We start from the raw sequence: 20179 nt of genomic DNA, 5'->3' as shown, positions 1-20179 counted from the left end.
TGACCCCAAAATAGAAAATTCTCTTGTGCAGAACTTCATTTTGGAACCAACATCTTCAGTGGGGTTCATCGCTGGGAACATGGAAAGAGGATAAATGTGCCTCCCACAAGATCAAGCGTTTCCTGGGACCTCCTGAGGTTCTCACAGCCTGAAACGAACGTCCCCTTCCAGTCTCTTCATCCAGTTTCCGTGGGACCCTCCAAAGAAATGCAGCCCGAAAGTCTGAAGCCAGGGAGGAAAGCGTGGGACTCAGGGCCGAGAAGGGCCAGCCCCTCCCTGGCATCCGCCATCACGGGCTCACGAGCTGGATTTTGTTTTTCTCATTTTGGTCCTAGGGCCACACCCGGCGATGCTCAGGGATCCCTCCCAATTCGGGGACCCGGGAACCATGTGGGGTTCCGAGATTGAACCTGGGCCAGCTGGCGTGCAAGGCCAGCGTGTCACCGGCTGTGTTATGGCTCCAGCCCCACCAGCTGGTATGAGACAATTCCCCGGGGGGGCAGGGGGGAGGTCTGCAGCCGTGAAATGGAACCAAGTCTGTTCTCGTGAGCTGGCAGAGTGCGTGGCACTGATATATTTTTGGGGGCTGGGGGGTCCCACCCGGCGATGCTCAGGGGTTCCTTTTGGTTCTGCACTCAGGAATCACTCCTGGTAGGGTTCGGGGGACCCTATGGGATGCCGGGGATCGAACCTGAGTCGGCCTTGTGCAAGGCCAACGCCCTCCCCGCTGAGCTGTCGCTCCAGCACTGACTTAACTGTGAAAGGCCTGATGCAGAGGAATGACAGGACATGGGGGGGAGGGGGCAGGGGTGGGCCCCAGTGGCACTGGGTGGGGGGGGGGGCGCGGGGGGGCACTCTGAATTTCTGGCTGCCTGAGTTTCAAGTTTAGTTCGGCCCCCCATGAGCCGTGAAACCCGGTACCAAGTCACAGTCAGAGCTCCTGGACCCAGGCTCCCCCGCGCCCTGCAGACGCCCCACTCCGTTCTGCGCGGGAGAAATCCTGGGGTCCCCACAGAATGAGTCCCGGGGCCCTGGGCCACTGCGGCTCCCAGCGAGATGGAATGAGGGGCCTGGATCCACCACCGGCTCGTAGGAAACGCTACGAAGGGGACCCAGGCTGCTGATAAAATCCCGGAGGGGCTCACCGTCACCCCCCGAACAAGAGGGAGACCCAGAGGAGTTCAGGGTAGCTTTGGACAAAGGGGCGACTTCACTGAGTGATCCCCCACCTCCCTTTCAATTCTGCCTTTTGATTTTCTACATCAAAACAAGGGGCTGGGGGGCTGGAGTGATAGCACAGCGGGTAGGGCGTTTGCCTTGCACGCGGCCGACCCGGGTTCGATTCCCAGCATCCCATATGGTCCCCTGAGCACCGCCAGGGGTAATTCCTGAGTGCAGAGCCAGGAGTGACCCTTGTGCATCGCCAGGTGTGACCCAAAAAGCAAAAAAAAAAAAACAAAAAACAAGGGGCTGGAGCAATAGCACAGCGGGGAGGGCATTTGCCTTGCACGCAGCCCACCCAGGTTCTATTCCCAGCATCCCATAGGGTCCCCCAAGGACCGCCAGGGCTGATTCCTGAGTGCAGAGCCAGGAGGAGCCCCTGAGCATCGCCGGGTGTGACCAAAAAAGGAAAAAATTAAAATCAACTATTGTCTCCAAGGGGGGCTCGAGCGATAGCACAGCAGTAGGGTGTTCGCCTTTCACCTGGCCAACCCGTGTTCGATTCCTCCACCCCTCTCGGAGAGCCTGGCAAGCTACCAAGAGTATCGCACCCGCACGGCAGAGCCTGGCAAGCTACCCGTGGTGTATTGGATATGCCAAAAACAGTAACAATAAGTCTCAGAATGAGAGACGTTACTGGTGCCCGCTCAAACAAATTGATGAGCAACGGGACTGTCTCCAAGTCTCATCTCTCGCCTCCCAGGTGTCCACAAACGGGTGACGTCTGGGGAGCGTCGCGCTGCGGGGAGAATGCAGCCGGTAACTGACCCCCCGCTCTGCTCGGGTCTTCCCAGAAGAACCATCCCGGGAGAAGCCGGGACGGGGAGAGAAAGGAAGGTTGTGCAATAATATAAAGAGACTTAATTGGTAGTTCTCAGCGTGACACACACACACAAAGGGCCCAGTGGAAACGAGGGCTTGGGGACCCCACAGGCCGGGAGGGGAGAAAGCCCAGAGGTTTCCCCGCAAATAAACAGTCTCTCCCCAAGGAGCACGTTCCAGAGGGAAGGGGTGAGGCGGGGGGGGGGGGAGCCCTTCGGGGTGGGCAGGGCCTTCCTGCCTGAAACCTCAGCTGGGGTCAGCCCCCCCAAGCCTGACTCTCGGGCCCACCAGGCTATGCAGATTTTGGGGGAGGGCCATGTCTGTCTCCCCCAAACGAGGCTGGGGGGGTGGAAATGAGGCACAGAAGAGAGCGGGGTGGAGGGGAGGGGGCTCTGGGCTGATGCCCCCCAGGCAGTCTGGAGCTTGGTGGGGTGGGGGAAGAGCCTCGGCCAGTGGTCCCTGAAGGTGGCCTTTTTTTTTTCCTTTTTGGGTCACACCCAGCGATGCACAGGGGTCACTCCTGGCTCTTCACTCAGGAATTACTCCTGGCAGTGCTCAGGGGACCCTATGGGATGCTGGGAATCGAACCCGGGTTGGCCGTGTGCAAGGCAAATGCCCTCCCCACTGTGCTATCGCTCCAGCCCAGTTCCCTGCAGTGGGAACTGACACCCACCCTCGGGTCTCTGCCCCACCACTGCTGGCCCCACCCTTCCTTCTGCGGGGGGGGGGGGGGGGGGGGGGCGGGGGAGAACCTTGGTCACAATGAGCCAAGGACCAAGCTGGGCCCCGCCCCTGCACCTCTGGCCCAGGATTTGACTCCTGTGGGGTTGGGGACAGAGAGGGCCCAGCAGGGAGGGTGCTGGCCTTGCACACAGTCGACCCGGGTTCGATCCCTGGCATCCCATAGGGTTCCCCGAGCACCGCCAAGAGTCCACCCTGAGCATCGCTGGGTGGGACCCAAAGAGCAAAACACGCACAGGAGTCACCCGGCTTCCCTCCCAGTGGGTGCCCGGCCCCTCAGGGCCGTCCTGGGGCGGCACTGGCCGGGCCCTGCTGGACGCCTCTGGGGGGCAGGGGGAGGCCGTTGGGAGACAGAGACAAGAACCAGACTTTATTTGACGGACCAAGTCTTTTCTTAAAAAAAAAAAAGGCTCACTGTTGATAAAATAAATCTAACTCTGAGTACCGCAGACGCTCCGACAGGCGTCCCACCCCGTCCCCGGATCCCGGGCCAGCGCGCGCAGGGCGGCCAGCCGGGAGCTCCCAGCCCGAGGACAAACGCTACCGTCGAACAATATAAATAAGACTTTCCAGGGTCGGCGAGCTGCGGCCAGGGGGCCCCGCGGCGGGGGTCAGGGGTGTCCAAGGAGCCGGGACGCCCGCACAGCCACCGCCCGGCACGGCCACCGCCCGCGGCTGGCCGGGCTCTCCTGCACCTCGGCGGCATCACAGGCCATTCCTCACCAGCTCGTGGACCCCGTTCTCGTCGATGACCAACGGGGCGTGGAACTCCCGGCCGGCCACGTGACCCTCCAGGCCCTGGGGAGGACACGGGACTCGGTCATGGCTGAGCACTGGGGCCCCTGGCCCGCGCCCTGCACCCCCGGGACAGCGACGGGGACAAGGGCCCCTCATGCAGGCTCCAGCCCCAGCCCCCCGTGTCCCCCCAGCTCTGCGGGGGTCCCCGGCCACTCCAGGGCCGAGCTGGGTGTCACCCCAGCACCTCCCAGGGGTCCCGCAGGGCCCTCCGGCCCCCACACCCTCCGCCCCCCGGGACTGCTCCGACACTCACCTCCCCGGCGTAGGAGACGAGGGGCGACACCTCGCACAGGATGGGGGCATCCCCCGCGTCCTTGAGGCTGCGGGAGAGAAGCGGGGTGTGAGGCCCAGGGAGGGGGGCCCTGAGCTGGGCCCCCGGCTCCTTTCCGCTAAGGGGCTGCAGGCCTGGTACGCACAGGCCTTCTGGACATGCCTGCACATGCGTGCACACACGTGGACACCACCCAGATACGGGCTCACGTGCTGCAGCTGTGGCCGGGGCCCGCCCCCGGTCACGTCTCCCTCGGCCAGGGAGGCTTCCAGGCTGTGCACCGCACAGGGAGGGTGCGGGCGGGTGCGCGAGCCGAGCCCACGCAGACCCCAGACCCGTGTCTGTGGGCTTCACCCGCCCCCCAGCGCCCCTCGCTGAGCCCAGGACCCCCCAGGCCCCCCACCCCGAGACCCGCCAGCGGGGTTCCACAGAGGCCCGTTTGCAAAAGAACACAGGTCACAGGTCACCGCACTAGCCCAGCTCCCTGAGACACCACCACCCCGCCCCGCCCCACCCCTGCAAGGCTGCAGGGCGCAACCCCGGCAGGGCGGGTGCCGCCCAGGGGGTGAAGGGAATAACCAGGGGCCGGGCCGGGTGCCGGCAGATTCGGGGCCGATGGGCCATGCGGGCTGGGCCGGACAGAACTCCACGGGCAGCAGACCCCACAGACAGGGGCAGGCTGGGCGGGGAGGGGCACAGGGACCCCCGGGCAGCTGCTGCTCTGAAGTGACCCTGCGGGCCGCTGCCCAGCCACACCCCTCCCCGAGGTCCTGCCTGGGCACCAGGGCTCCTAGAAACCAGGCTTATGCAGGGGCCAGGCCCAGGGCCCCACCCCTGCTCCGACTCTGGTTCCTCCTTCGGACACTGACCAAAGTGAGCAACGACCCCCGAGGCGGGCGGCAGGGCAGAGCCCGGCCCCTCTGGCTCGGTCACGCGTGTGTGTGCGGCCCCGGCCCGCCCCCCCCACAGGCGCCGCAGCCCCCAGCTCATGCCCCGCCTGCAGCATGCAGCCCCGGTTAGTGTTAGGGGGACCCGCCACCGAGCCAGCCAGCAGGGGCGAGCGCGAGGCCGCGGGCATTTACTTGTGGTGGACACCGGCCGGCCGGGCCTCTGGCTTCCCGGGGTGGGCACGGCTGTGCGGGAGGAAGACGTGTTACTGGGGGGACCGTGCCTCTGGCCAGCCTCCCTCTCCCGCCCGCTCGGGGGGCGCGGGGACCCACCGGGGGATGGCGGGCAGCCGCGAGCCGTTCTCGTCGATGAAGTGGCCGCCGGCGTTGAGCACCCAGCGGTGGTGCAGGGACAGGAGGGCGCGGCGGGCCGTGGTGGGGTTGTCCTTGCCGTCCTGGCTGTCGGCGTTCTTGAGCGGCGAGAACTCGTCCTCCCGTAGCACCTCGTACACCACGAAGTTCCTGCGCGGGGGCAGACGGGGCGGTCAGAGGCGCCACGGGGCCGGCGGGGAGGGGCTCTGTCTCGGCTGAGTCCTACACGGGGAGACGGGGCCCGGAGCACTGAGCCCAGAGCAACCTGTGAGCACTGCTGAGTGGGACTCGGGAGAGCTGGAGGGCAGCAGGGTCTGCACCCGCTCATCCCGGCCACGTGGCCCTTGGTGCGGTCACTCCCCGCGGGCAGGGCAGCCCCGACAGCCCGGACGCCCCCCGGGACCGCCCACCCCCCCAGTCTCCGTACTTGGCAAACTGGAAGATGTCGAAGACGAACTTCTCCATCTTGATCCCGTTGGGTTTGTCTGGCTGCACCAGCCGGCCCTGGGCATCCACAAACGGGATCTTCTTCTGAGCCACGTGGTGCTGCAGCCGGGGCTCGAACACGCTGCGAGACGGACACACACACGGTGACGCGCGGGCGCGGGCAGGCCGGCCACAGGGCCTGTCCACGGTCGCTGTTGGGAGTGGGGCCTTACACACTCATGCACACTCACACTCATGTACTCAGTCACATACGAATATTCATATACACAGTCACACACACTCACACTGTCACACACACTCACTCACACTCATATACTCAGTCACACACTCATATACTGTCTTACACACTCACACATATACTCAGTAAGTCTCACTCATATACTCACATAGTCACACACTCACACTCATATACTCAGTCACGTACTCACTCATATACTCCGTCACACACTCATATTCAGTCTCACTCATATACACTCACATTCATATATTCACACTCATACACACACTCATACTCAGTAACACACATACTCATATAATCACACACACGCTCACATATTCAGTCTCACACTCATATATACTCAGTTACATACACACTCATACTCAATCTCACACACACAAATTCACACCCATGCTAACACTCATACATTCCCACACACATACATATATACTCATATATATACTTACATTCACACACTCACACTAATACACTCACTCATACACTCAGGGTCACACACTCACTCATACACTCATTTCACTCATATATATACTCACAATCACATACACTCATATACTCACATGCACACACAAATAGTCACACACATGCCCACACATATTAACACACACCAGACTCTATAACTCGTACCTAAGTACTCATACACACACACGCACTCACACATGCAAACACACACATGCAAACATATTAATACACACACCAGACTCTACAGCTCATATACACACAGACACACCCACTCACACTCATTCTCACCATTGCTCCTCTCTCCCCTGCATCTTCCATAGAAGGTTCTCGCCTACGCCTCACCCCCAGCTCGGCTAAGGGTGGAGAGGGGAGCAGTGACTCACACACGAGGGGGAACGACAGGTGCAGGGGTGTGGAGGGAGGATATAGGTGCACATGTGTGTGTGCAGGTGTGTGTGAATGTGTGGGTGTGTATAGGTGTGTGTACAGGTGTGTGTGCGTGTGTAGAAGTGCATACATGTGTGTAGGTATGTGTGCATGTGCAGGAATGGTATGGGGTAGGATGCATGTGCAGGTGTGTGCATGTGCAGGTGTGTGCATGTGTGTGTGATGTGTGCACATGTGTGAGGATGCACAGGTGTGTGCATGTGCAGGTGTATGTGCAAGTGTGTGCATGTACATGTGTGTACATGTGTGTATGCATGTAGGTGTGCATGTGCAGGTGTGTGCAGATGTGTCCATGTATTTGTGCAGGTGCATATACGTACATGTGTGTGTGTGCGTGCGTGTAGTGTTTGTGCATGCAAGTGGCTGCCGTGGGAGCTGGGGCTGGCGGGCAGGGTGGAGGAGCGTGGGCCTCACCTGACCACGTCCCTGAGGAAGGGCAGGGAGAAGAAGTGATTGGCGATGTTGCCGGCGCTGAAGAGCAGCCGCCCGTCGGGGCTGCGCCGCTGGGCCGTGGCCAGGGAGATCTCGCTGTACTCCACCACCTGGTAGACGCCGTCCACGCGGCACACCACGCCCACCGGCTCCGTGGGGTTAGTCTTCTCCACCACCTGCCGTGGGGAGGGGCAGGGGAGGGGTCAGCTGGAGGCAGGGCAGGGCAGAGATGGGGTCTTCGGGGGGCAGGCACAGGGGGGCTGAGACGGGGTCTGCGGGGGGCAGGCACGGGGGGGTGCTAAGACAGGGTCTGAGGGTGGCGGGCACGGGGGGGCTGAGACGGGGTCTGCAGGGGGCGGGCACAGGGGGGCTGAGACGGGGCCTGCGGGGGCGGGCGGGGGGCTGAGATGGAGCCTGCGGGGGTACCTTGGCGCCGCAGTCGGCCCCTTTCTGTACGCAGAAGCCGATGAAGCGAGGGTCGGCCACCTTCACCAGGATGTTGTCCACGCAGTACACGTGCACGGCCAAGACGCCTCTGCGCTCCATGTCCTCCACGATGCCGTGCGCGGCCAGCGCCCGGTACAGGCCGCCGTTCCCATCTAGGGGAAGAGTGAGGGCTGCTCGACACCAGCCGGGACCACCGCCACCCCCCGCCATGGACCAGCCTCTGCTGAGTGGCCAGAAGCCCAGTGAGGGGACACGCCCCAGGCCCACGCTGGCCCCTGCACGTCAGCCGTGACACCGAGTGGGTCACTAGTGTCTGTCGGCTCAGCAGAGCTTAGCAGCCACTGCCTGACTCTGAGGACGCGCCCGCCTCTGACCCCAGCCTGGAGGCAGGGCCGGGGTGAGCCCCGGGCACTGCCGGTGGGGGCGCCCCGAAAGCCACAGTAAAACACACCCACTCTCTCAGAGTGTAACAGAGAAAATCACCACTGAGGGGACGGAGCCTTAGCACAGCGGGGAGGGCGTTGGCCTTGCGCTGGGCTGATCCGGGTTCGATTCCCGGCATCCCCTAGGGTCCCCCGAGCACTGCCAGGAGTGATTCCTGAGTGCAGAGCCAGGAGTCAGCCCTGGGCATCACCGGGTGTAACCCAAAAAAACAAAAAAAAAAGCGGAAGCGACGTTTGAGCATCTACCTCACAGAACGAGAATGAAGGAGCCAGAGGGACAGGACAGTGGCGAGGGCGCCTGCCTTGCACACGGCCCACCTGGACCCCCTACCGGCCCCCGAGCCCCGCCGGGAGTGAGCCCTGAGCACAGGGCCGGGAGTGAGCCCCGTCACTGCTGGGTGTGGCCCCCAAACAAGGAAACAAAAAGAAGAAAACCAAGACGTGCAGCTGCTTCTGAGAAAGGGCCCAGGGCCGGGGCTGACCACACAGGGGGGGCTTCGGGGGAGCCTGAGGCAGGATGGGGGCAGTGGGGGGCGGGGTCAGAACACTGCTGCCACAAAGCCCGGCCCGGCGCCCGGCTGGGAGCCCCCCGCCCCAGCCACGCACCCGGAGCCATGGCCACTCGGCCCTTCTCCTCCAGGATGACCTTGCCGTCGAAGCTGAGCGCGGGCAGCATGCCCTGCTGGAAGAACACGACGTCCTCGGCCCGCAGCCCGAAGAACCGGTGCTTGCTGAAGAAGGCCCGCGTGTCCTCCACCGTCCTGCCGCTGGTCATGACGTACCTGCGGGACGCACCGGCCCGGCCCTGACCACTGCGGTCACGTCCACCCGCACGCAGCTGCTCGGCGGGGACCGCGTCCACTCCCCAGGGGCAGGGGGAGGGGCCAGCGCTGGGTCCCGGCTCTGTCCCCCGGCAGGTGTGGGACGGTGCTCGCCAGGGATCCTAGAGACACCCAGAGAAGCTTCCAGAAGCCAGCAGGGAGGCGGGGGACGACACGGGTCCCTGGACAGTCCCCTAGGCGGAGGACGCAGGTCCCAGCCAGAGTGGCCCCTGGGTCCAGACCAAGCCCACCAGCTCCCGGAGAGGCCCCAAAGACCCCCAGTTTGACCCCCCTGGAGCTGGGCAGTCTCGACTGCCACGGCCACTCGAGCAGGGGGTACCAGCGGGCAGCAGCCCTGGCCCGGCCAGTCCCACGCCCTTGTCGGGAAACAGCCACTCGGCCAGCCCAGCACCCGGGGAGGGTAGATGGCCAGAAGGGCCAGCAGGGGCTCCGCCGGGACAGGAGGACTGCACAGGGGAGGACTCACTGGAGGAGGACACCCCAGGGTAGGACTCCTTAGGGAAGGACTCACTGGGGAGGACACCACAGAGGAGGACTCACTAGGGAAGAACTCTTCAGGGAAGGGATCACTTGGGAGGACTCACTAAGGGAGAACTCCGCAGGGGAGGACTCACCAGGGGAGGGCTCACTAGCGGAGGACTCACTAGGGGAGGACTCACCAGCGGAAGGCTCACTAGGAGAGGACTCACTAAGGGAGGACTCACCGGGGAGGATTCACTAGGGGAGGATTGCTTGGAAGGACTCACTACAGGAGAACTCCCCAGGGGCGGACTACTGGGGAGGATTCACCAGGGGAGGACTCACTAGGGGAGGACTCACCAGGGGATGGTGCACGGGCTTCCGTGGCGCTGCTCCGCCAGCTGCTGCAGCCTCAGGATGCGCTCGGCCTGGATCTGGAAGAGGCTCTTCCGGGACAGCAGGCCCACGTCGTACATGCCCTTGGGGTACACCACGCCGAGCCGCGTGCCCTGCCCGCCAGCGAGGAGGAGGGCGGCCACTCTGCTCCCTGCGATCTGCAAGAGCCCTGCAGAGACAGATTCGGGGCTCAAACACCCGGGTCCCCATCTGCACACGGCGGCGGGGGACGGTGCGGAGACAGTCCAGCGGGCAGGGCACTGGCCTCGCACACGGCCGACCCGGGCTCCAGCGCCGGCACCTGAGATGTGGCCCCGAGCCCACCAGGAGAGCTGGCTGAGCACAGAGCCCAGAGCCAAGCCCTGAGCAGCATTGGAGGTGGCCCAAAACCAAAAAGGAAGAAGAAACCCCCAGAGAGAGCTGGAGGGGCCGTGACCCTCGGTCTCTAGGGCACAGGCAGCCAGCTGGGTGCCCTGGGCACAGGGCGTGGACGGAGGCTCAGGCTGGCCCACAGCTGGGAGCCGGGGCACGGCCCTGGCCGGCAGGAGCCAGGCGGCATGGGGAGGGCCAGGCCGGGGCAGGGAGATGTCCCTCCGGGAGGACCCAGCAGATGTTGACCGTGGGGAAGGAGCGCCCCGAGCCTCGCCTGCCCTGACCGACGGCAGCGCCAGCAGCAGTGGCCACTAGACCGTCTTCCTGCAGGGCCACGGGCCAGAGCGGGGGGAGGCGCCCAGGAAGTGCCCGAGCGGGAGTGCCAGTGGGGTCAGTGAGAGCCAGCGAGGGCCAGCCCAGAGTGGACAGAGCGGTACCTTCGTCTTCCCAGGCCTGCAGCTGGTCCTGGTCCCGGGTGGCGCTGCCCAGCACCTCGCGGGGCACCGGCTCCATCCGCGCGTCCACCTTCTCCTGGCCGCACGCCTGCCGGAAGCCGGCCATGGCCTTGTGGAAGAAGCCGCCGAGCTCGTCCAGGTCCAGGGCTCGCAGCTGGGCCTGCAGCTCCTCCCGCTGCCCGGGCGTCAGTTCGTCCCAGAACTGCAGCACGTGCGCCTGCCCGGCCCACTCCAGCCGCTGGCGGAGGTCACTCGGCTCCATGGTGACCAGCGGCCACGCGGCTGCCGGGGGCAGCGCGGCCTGTGTCCAGGAAACCTGCAAGAGGGGTCCTGGGTCACTGGAGTGCAGAGGGGGCATGGGCCTTGGACACGGGAATGGGTGTGTGGACACGGGAGTGGGCATAAGGGTGGACACGATGCGTGAACATAGAAGTCTGAGTGTACAGAAGGAGGTGTGAGTACACAGTTTGTGGACACAGCAGCGGGTGAGTACGCGGTATGTGAACATGGGAGTGGGTGTGAGTACACGGTGTGTGGACACAGCACTGGGTTCGAGTACATGGTGTGTGCACACGGGAGTGGGGGTATGCGGTGTGTGGACACGAGAGTGGCTGTGAATACACAGCATGTGCACACGAGTGGGTGTGAGTACACATGTGCACACACGAGTGGGTGTGAGTACACAGCATGTGCACACGAGTGGCTGTGAGTACACAGCGTGCACACACGAGTGGGTGTGAGTGCACAGTATATCGGCACAGCAATGGGCGTAAGTACACGGCGTGTGGCCACGGTGTCTGTCTCCACTGTCCCTGCTGCCCGTAAAGGCCCCCAGTGGCGGGTCTGGAAACAGCTGTACCCCCCAGTGCCTTTACTGGGGTTTCGGGGGTCGTCTGAAGCAACGCGGCGATGTTCCCTTTGTCTGCTGGCCCCAGTGTTGCCCGCAGCCCCTACCTGCAGCCCCGGGGGTGCCCGCTGAGGGCCCGCCTGTGGGGGTTCCCGTCTAGGGAGAGGACAGACGCATCAGCTCCCGGGAGCCCCCAGCCCACGTCACCAGGAGGCAGGAGTGGTCGGGGAACCCTAGGGGACCCCCACAACCCCACCCCCAAACCCCAGGGTTCACCAAAGAGCAAAGTGGCGGCACGCCCAGCTGCCTTCCCAGACACACCACGCCACACCCCTGCCCTCCCCGGAAACCTGGGGCCATGCCCGACTTCCCGGAGCAGGTGAGCAAACACGGACCCTGTGTCCACCGCAGCTAACAGGGGGCCCCGGGGGAGGCCGGACAGTCCCCTCTGCAGAGACGCGCGGTCCCCACACCCGTGGCAGCTAACAGTCTGGACACCTCACAGATGAAGCTGTCCCCACGCCCACCGCAGATAACAGGGGTCACCAGCGCCCTATGGATGAGCCGTCCCCTGGCCAGGAGGGGAGGGGGGCCTGGACTTCTCTTGCAGGGAATGACCCCCCACGGTGCAGGTGAGGCCGCACTGTCCCCTGTCCAGCAAGGCGGCCCCTGTCCCCCGAAGGTGGGGCCAGACTGTGCCAATCCAGGGAGGCAGCCCCTGTTCCCTGCAGGCGAGACCGGACTGTCCCGTCCAGTGAGGCACCCCCATGCCCCGCAGGCGAGGCTGGACTGTCACCTGTCCAGAGAGGTGGCCCACGTGCCCTGCAGGTGAGGCTAGACTGTCACCCGTCCCCTGCAGATGAAGCTGGACCGTCCCAGTCCAGCAAGGCAGGCCCTGTCCCCCCGCAGGTGAGGCTGGCCTGTCCCCCGTCGCCCGCAGGTGTGGCTGGACTGTCCCCTGTCAAGGGAGAAAGTCCCTGTCCCCTGCAAGTGAGGCTATACTGTCCCCCGTCCCCACAGGTGCGGCTATACTGTCCCCCGTCCCCCGCAGGTGAGTCCGGCCTGTCCCCCGTTTCTGCAGGTGAGGCTGGCCTGTCCCCGGTGCCCCGCAGGTGAGGCGGGACTATCCCCCACACCCCGCAGGTGAGGCTGGACTGTCCCCCGTCCAGCGAGGCGGACCCCGTCCCCCGCAGGCGAGTCTGGCCCGTCCCCGCGGGGTCCAGCGCGGCCCGCCCGGCCCGGCTCACCTCGGCGGCTGCACGCGGCTGCGTGTCCCTCGGCGCGGCCACTCGGCGGCGTCCCGGGCCGGCCGCATAAATAGCCGCATCCAGGACCGGGGCGGCCGCGGCGCGCGGGTCCCCCCCACCCCGCCCCTCGGGGCCGCGACGGGGCGCGGGGCGGGGCCGAGCCGGAACCGCCCGCAGCGACACGTCAGCGCCGCGGGCGCTGGGCGGAGGCGGGACGCGCGCGCCACTCACCCACCCGCGGCCCAATGGGGCGCGGGAACTCCACCGAAGCCCCGCCCCGCGCCCGCGCGCATCTGACGACCTGGCCCAATGGGAACAGGGACCGGGCCTAAAGGTCCCGCCTTCAGGAGCGGGACCCTCATGTCACTCACGGTCAGGTCCAATGGAAAAGACGCCCGGCGCTGCGTCGCCGGCGCCCCGGGAGACACTCGCCGAGTGGGTGGGGCGGCGCGCGCGACCCTCATCTCCCCGCGGACCAATGGGGTTCAGTCCCATTGCTCCACGCCTCTGACCTGGCTCAATGGGAACAGCGACCGGGCTCCGCCCCGTGAGACGGCCGGAGTGGGCGGTGCAGCGCGCGCGTCACTCACCGCCGGGACCAATGGGGAGGGCGCCCGGGCCTCCCCGCCCCGTCCCGCCCCGCGGCCGGGTCGGAAGAGCCTGACGTCAGCGCCCGGGTCCGGTGCGCGCGTCGGGGTCACGGCGGGTCGCGTGGTCTCCGAATGGCCACGCGCTGGGCCGGCGCTGGGGGCGTGCAAGGCGCGGGGGGGGGAGGGGGGCCGGCCCAGCCGGACACGAACGTCCACTCGGACCCCCGGGTGCGGTGGGCACCGGGCCCGGTCCTGGGGCGGCCAGCCGGAGGCAGGTGCAAGGTCAGGCCCGGGTGCTCTTCCCTGCCCCGTCCTGCACCCCTGCAGCCCGGGACCAAGGCCCAGCCCCGGGCTCCGCGTGGAGTGACCCGCAGCACTGCTGGAGTCGCCCCAAACCGAGCACTTATTTTTTTTTTAACGCTTAGTGTAAAGGAGGGTGGCTGGAGGCAGTGTCTGATTCTGATCAGGGTTCTCTCCCGGAAACCTCAGCCACTGCAAGCTCGTGGGCCAGCACGGGCAGTTCCAGACCTTCCAGGAAGACCGGAACAAGGCGGCCCCTCCCCCCCCCCCCCCCCCGCACAAGCCCCCCCAGGGACTAAAGATGATGGCTGTGCTTTTTTGTTTTTTCTTTTTGGGTCACACCCAGCAATGCTCAGGGGTTACTCCTGGTGGTGCTTGGGGGACCATATGGGATGCTAGGGATCGAACCCAGGTTGGCCGCATGCAAGGCAAACGCCCTACCCACTGAACTATCACTCCAGCCCCCAATGATGGCTGTGTTTGAAAAAATAATTAATTATAAAATAAAAAGAGCAAAACTTCTCTCGCTGGAAGGGAGGTTTCACACCAGGCCACCCTGAGGCAAATCCACTGACACCTACCGCTGACACCTCCTGGTCATTCACTCACGTGCTTTGGCACCAGGGTGAGAAATGAGGGCAGAAAGGATGCATCTGACCCATCCTCAGGAGGGACCTTTTGAGGTGTCCCGGCACCTGTGTGGCACCTGTGTTTCCAGTGCCGGAGTGTAAAATACAGGAGCTGGGGGCTGGCCAGAGCAGCAGTACAGCAGGGAGGGCCCTTGCCGCCATGCAGTCCTCCTGGGTTTGATCCCCAGCATCCCCTAGAGCCCTGAGCTATTATGGCCCACCAACCAGAGATTTCAAGTGCTTCTTCTGCCCACTTTCCTAAAAGTTGTTTGTTTTCCTTCGCCCCCAGTTACCAGGGACAGTCCTTCACTCATTTTAGCAGCCAGAATATCCACAGTCTAATGAACTCATTTCTGTCCCTAAAACATGCTGTGTGAACATTCTGGAAACTTGCTTTGTAGACACCTGGCTTAGCTTTCTCTCGCACCTTTCAGGCTAGCTCGGTTTGGGGAGCTACATAAAATGCTGTTTAAAACATAATTGTTAGGGGGCTGGAGAAATAGCACCGCGGGTAGGGCGTTTGCCTTGCACGCGGCCGACCCAGGTTCGATTCCCAGCATCCCATATGGTTCCCTGAGCACTGCCAGGGGGTAACTCCTGAGTGCAGAGCCAGGAGTAACCCCTGTGCAGTGCCGGGTGTGACCCAAAAAGAAAAATAATAATAATTGTTAGGCCGAAAGAAAAAAAGACCGAGAGCAATGAAGCCTGAAAGAATGAGGGCTGACAGCAGGGAGGGCGTTTGCCTCACATGCAGCTGACCCAGGTTTGATCCCTGGCATCCCATATGGTCCCCCGAGCACTGCCAGTAGTGATTCCTGAGTGCAGAGCCAGGAATCAGTCCTAAGCATCGTCAGATGTGCCCCCCTAAAAAAAAAAAAGAAAGAAAGCAAATGGGGGGCTGTACGTACGTGCACTTTCCTTGGGGTTCCCACGGGCGCTCAGCCTGGCAGCTCTCTCCAGCCCCCTACTTCCTTCTGAAAGCTCAATCCGGAAAGGCAAACCAGGAAGCAGCAACCTGAGTTACTGCACCCCTTGGGGTGGGTGGGGCTCTGCTCCGAAGTACAATGCTCGGTGTCTAACTTAGACCTGAGAGATGCAAATACAAACATATGGAGTGTAGTGGACGGAGAGGGAAGATGAGCCTGAACAGAGACAGGAGCGCTGACCCCCGCCTTGGATAATGCACCTCCCGGGCACGCTTCCGGGTGACGTGGGAACGCACGATGCTTCCACAGCTCCTGGGGGGTGTGGAATGAGGCGGCCCAGGTGGGCACTGGGTTCTTTTCGGACACGGAGTTCACCAGTGAGCGCTGGACCTTTAACTTTCTACTCTCGGTCCAAAGCCAGAAAGAATGGCGAACGGACAGCAGACTGGGGAGGTCTTCAATGCGACTCCGGAGAAAGCCTTACCTCCTTGGTGGCAGAATGGAGCCCAGCCATGGGCATGAACTCACAGTTAGCCATGGAACAACGGACAGATAAGGAGGTGTGATAGGAAGGCGTGATAGGGCACTGAGAACGTGACCTTGGGTGGGAAGGCCACGAGCACTTGACTTGACTCGCTTCTGGATTTGGACTATTGTTACAAGCAGAGGCAGAGTGCAGGGTGCTAACCTCGGGTCCCTAAGCCCCGAGGGTGGGGGGGCTGAGAGAGGGAGGAAGGGAGAGGAGAGAGGAGAGAGGAGAGAGAGGAGAGAGGGAGCGAGAGCAGGGGTGAAAGGGAGAGTGGGAGAGCGGGGTGAGAGTCACAGCAGGCGAGAGACCGGCTCTGCAGGACAAACCAGGAAGGAAGCGTGTGACAGCACCGAGTTGGCTGATCCCTGGCACCGTGTCAAGTGCCACGTCCCTGGGGCAGCCGTGTGGCTCCCTGGGCGGGTATGGCGGGGCTGTTTTTCCGCGATGTGGGTTCCCCTGGCACCTGTGTACGTGACCCAGTCTGATCTCCGAGCAGCTGGTTGGCACCTGCTCGGCGTTGGTTCAAAACATGTTTGTGGGCATGACGGTGGGGGTTTGTGTGCGGGAAAACGGATCCTGAAGGGTGTGTGTGTGTGTGTGTGTGTGTGTGTGTGTGTGTGTGTGTGTGTGTGTGATACTCCAAGGGACCACAGGGGAAGATCCTGGTGGGGGCCACAGCACAAGGCAGGGTGTCAGATGGTAGATCGGGGAGGGTGGGGGTGCTATGGAAGAAAATTAAGTTAGGGGGCTGGAGCGATAGCACAGCGGGTAGGGCATTTGCCTTGCATGCAGCCGATCCGGGTTCGATCCCCGGCATTCCACAGGGTCCCCCGAGCACCACCAGGAGTAATTCCTGAGTGCCTGAGCCAGGAGGAACCCCTGTGCATCACTGGTGAGACCCCAGTGGGTCCGAGGATGAGAGACCTTGGGTCCTGGGGGCATGGCAGGGCCCCAGGGCTCCCCCACTCGCTTCTTCGCCCAAAGATGGAGAATTGTGAGACGTGGACAGGGCAGAGGGCAGGGCCCAGCACATGCACCCAGGGCCAGTGACCGCAGAAGAGGACGACACGGGGAAGGTTGTGTCCTGTGCCTTCGGGTTCCTGGAAAGGGCGGCATAGCCCGAGGGCTTAAGGGGACGAGGGGAATATGGTGACTTCTTTTTTTTTTTTTGCTTTTTGGGTCCCACCCGGCGATGCTCAGGGGTTCCCCCTGGCTCTGCACTCAGGAATCACTCCTGGTGGTGCTCAGGGGACCCTATGGGATGCTGGGAATCGAACCCAGGTTGGCCGCGCGCAAGGCCAACGCCCTCCCGGCTGTGCTATCGCTCCAGCCCCCCAATGACTTCTCCGGACTCCCGGGCGCTGCCCCGTAATGTCAGCCAAGAGGGCGGACGCTGCCCTCGGTGGCCCTGGCAGAGGGGGTGGATCCGCAGGTGGACTCTGGCTGGGGGGGTCCTGAGTCACGGGGCGGTGCCCCAGTCCGCCTTCCTGTTGACAGTGTCGGAGACCCCCGTCATCCCGGGAATCAGGGAATTTGGCCGCTTACACACACCCACCCACGCGCTCCGTTTGCCGGTTCTGGGTCGTGAATTGTGAAACTGTGGACCCGCCCCATGGACGGCGGGGTCTCTGACTCACGCCTCTGCACACCCCTCGCTCCCTGCTGCCCAGGACACCAGAAATGCCAAGCTGGGGGAGGGGGTGGCAGGTGGTGTTGGGGACCCCACGGGCAGGCTGGGTTCTGTCCCAGCCGCGAGGCCCCCTTCCTGTGTCACAAGATTTCCTTCTCTCTGGCCGCTGGGCCTCTGCAGGGCTGAACCCAGACGCATGCTGGGCTCGGCCAGGGCCTGCAGGTCTGGGGGGCCTGGGGGCAGCTTCAGGCCCTTCTGGGCACACCCGAGGGCTGTCCATCTTTTTTTTTTTTTCTTTTTGGGTCACACCTGGCGATGCACAGGGGTTACTCCTGGCTCTGCACTCAGGAATTACTCCTGGTGGTGCCCATTACCGCATATGGGATGCTGGGATTCGAACCCGGGTTGGTCGCATGCAAGACAAACGCCCTCCCCGCTGTGCTATTGCTCCAGCCCGAGGGCCGTCCATCTCTAACGGGGTCACTATTAGGAACCCCCCAAGTAAACAGAAGAGCTGTGTGCACAGCTTATTTGCCGGAGAGACCTGACCTGCTTTCTTCCTGGGGTGAAAGAGACTCTCAATGTGAAACACGGGACAGGAGTGATGGCACAGCGGGGAGGGCGTTTGCCTTGCACGCAGCTGACCCGGGTTCGATCCCCGGCATCCCATAGGGTCCCCCGAGCACCGCCAGGAGTAATTCCTGAGTGCATGAGCCAGGAGGAATCCCTGAGCATCGCCGGGTGGGACCCAAAAAGCAAAATAATAATAATAAAATAATAATAATAATAATAATAAACAAGTGTGAAACATTAAAAACCAGAGTGCAGGGGTAAGGCGCTGGCCTTGCGCTCAGCCAACCCGGGTTCAACTGCCATCTCTGCATCTGGGCCCGAGCCCCACCAGGAGTGGTCCCTGAGCGCCTCTGGGTGTAGCCCAGGCTGCCCCCCACACCCCCCTTCGAGAGCGAAAGCTTCAGGCCCTGGCTATGAGTCAGTGGTGGAGCATTTGCCTTGCATTTGTGAGGCCCATGTTCCAGCATCTTAAAAAATAATAATAAATTTAAAAGGAACCCCAGCAAGAAATTCAAAAGCGAGAACCTTTTCTTCGTTCTAAAAGGTTTTCCTTGATGTGCAGAGTGTCTGTGTGACTCTCACGGAAACGGGGCACTTACGAGAGAGGACATGGCCAGCAGCCCCGTTCCTGGCCCAGCTGAAGGCCAGGCCGGCACCCGCCCCAGGGGAACGGGCATCTCTGACAGATGCACACGCCAGCCTCACCCCACCCACTGACCTCACTTCCTCCCGGTCAGCGGGGCCTGCAGCCCCCACTAGGGTGGGGCTTTGACAGAGGCTGTTTCTTAAGGCGATTCTGACTCTTTTCTGTTTGTTTTTTGCTTTTTGGGTCACACCCGGTGACACTCAGGGTCCCTCCTGGCTCTGCACTCAGGAATTACTCCTGGCGGTGCCCGGGGGACCCTATGGGATGCTGGGAATCAGCCGCGTGCAAGGCAAACGCCCTCCCCTCTGTGCTGTCGCTCTGTGCTATCTTTCCTGGACGGATCCACCTCTGTCCCGGCAGCAATGACAACGGCGGGGACATGTGGATGCGGCCACAGGAGGCGTGGATCCATTCCTGCAGTGAGACGCAAGCTAACTGCTTCCTTCTGACACAGAGGCCCGGGGGTGACGGGGCTGCGTGTCTCAGAGACGGGTGTCATTTCCTAAACGGACACACCACAGGGAGTCTGGTCAGCATCTGTCGACAACCACTCAGAAAAGTCACGCGATTTCTGTTATCATCATTTTCATTTATTTAACGGGGTGATGGCTACTCTCCCCAAAGAAAAATTGTTTTTTTTTTTGGTGGGGGCTCTGTATTGGGGGGGCTGCGTGCCCACAGCTGGTGTCGTTTAGGGCAGAAGCCCCTCCTGGTGCTTGGGGACACTATGGGGTGCCGGGGCAGCCCTGTGCAAGGCCAATGTCCTCCCTGCTGGACCATCTGTCCAGCCCCAAGCAGCAGTTCGGTCAAGCCTTAGAATTGAGATTGATGGGCTGAAGTATCTTTTTTTTTTTTTTTTGGCTTTTTGGGTGGGCTGGAGCGATAGCACAGCGGTAGGGCGTTTGCCTTGCATGTAGCCGACTTGGGTTCGATTACTCCACCCCTCTCGGAGAGCCCGGCAAGCTAACGAGAGTATCTTGCCCGCATGGCAGAGCCTGGCAAGCTCCCCGTGGCGTATTCGAGATGCCAAACACAGTCACAACAAGTCTCACCATGGAGACGTGACTGGTGCCCGCTCGAGCAAAATCGATGAGCAACGAACCGGATGACAGTGACAATGACAGGCTTTTTGGGTCACACCCAGTGATGCTCAGGGCTGACTCCTGGCAGTGCTCGGGACACCCTACAGGATCGAACCCGGGTCGGCCTCGTGCCAGCCAAACGCCCTCCTTCCCCTCCGCGCTGTGTGAGTGTCATTTCTAAACATGAGGTTACGCCCTAAACGTGAACCCTGGGTCGCACCATCGGGAGAGACAGTGCCTGCCTCCCTCTTTCCCTCGCCTGCATCCAAGCATCGTGACGCTACGCCGAGGCCCAACTGGCCCTTGGGGGCCAGGATGGAGGCCGGAAGCCTTGGGAACTGCCTTCCTGGGTCTGCGGGAATCGAGCCTTCCACGGCAGTGAGGGGAAACAGCACGTGAGACACACAGCAGACGGCCCCAAACCCCGGCTAGCTGGGATGTGCCCTCTGCGCGAGGCTGGGGGCTGGGGGGCATATTTGGGGGGTGGGCGACAGCCCTGGAGGCAGGAGTCGACACCAAGTGTCAAGACAGCCGAGGCTGTGATGGCTTAAAACAGAATGCCCTAGGCGGCTGGAGCGACAGCACAGCGGGGAGGGCGTTGGCCTTGCACTTGGCCGACCAGAACCCAGGT

The 20179-nt window shown here is 62.8% G+C and overlaps 1 protein-coding gene across 3 annotated transcripts; it reads right to left on the bottom strand.

The window, feature by feature from the left end:
* Positions 1–3184: 3184 nt before the first annotated feature.
* On the bottom strand, positions 3185–13036 carry UAP1 (UDP-N-acetylglucosamine pyrophosphorylase 1). 3 transcript variants are annotated; one of them, XM_055121027.1, is made up of 11 exons: positions 13015–13036; positions 10532–10865; positions 9687–9891; positions 8632–8807; positions 7562–7734; positions 7118–7311; positions 5540–5680; positions 5074–5262; positions 4936–4986; positions 3836–3902; positions 3185–3582 (listed from the first exon to the last, which is right to left on the bottom strand). In XM_055121027.1, the coding sequence occupies exons 2-11, from the start codon at positions 10809–10811 to the stop codon at positions 3490–3492; spliced, it is 1569 nt and encodes a 522-aa protein (XP_054977002.1). In that variant the 5' UTR covers positions 10812–10865; positions 13015–13036; the 3' UTR covers positions 3185–3489. The 3 variants fall into 3 exon arrangements, with proteins under 3 accessions (XP_054977002.1, XP_054977000.1, XP_054977001.1); XM_055121025.1 differs by lacking the exon at positions 4936–4986 and having other exon boundaries at positions 13015–13034; XM_055121026.1 differs by lacking the exons at positions 4936–4986; positions 13015–13036 and adding an exon at positions 12644–12823.
* Positions 13037–20179: the final 7143 nt, after the last annotated feature.

The sequence above is a fragment of the Sorex araneus genome, chromosome X (genome assembly GCF_027595985.1).
Source record: "Sorex araneus isolate mSorAra2 chromosome X, mSorAra2.pri, whole genome shotgun sequence".
NCBI lineage: Eukaryota > Metazoa > Chordata > Mammalia > Eulipotyphla > Soricidae > Sorex > Sorex araneus.
Note: the sequence above shows the minus strand (reverse complement) of the source record. Positions and strands in the feature narration are given on the sequence as shown.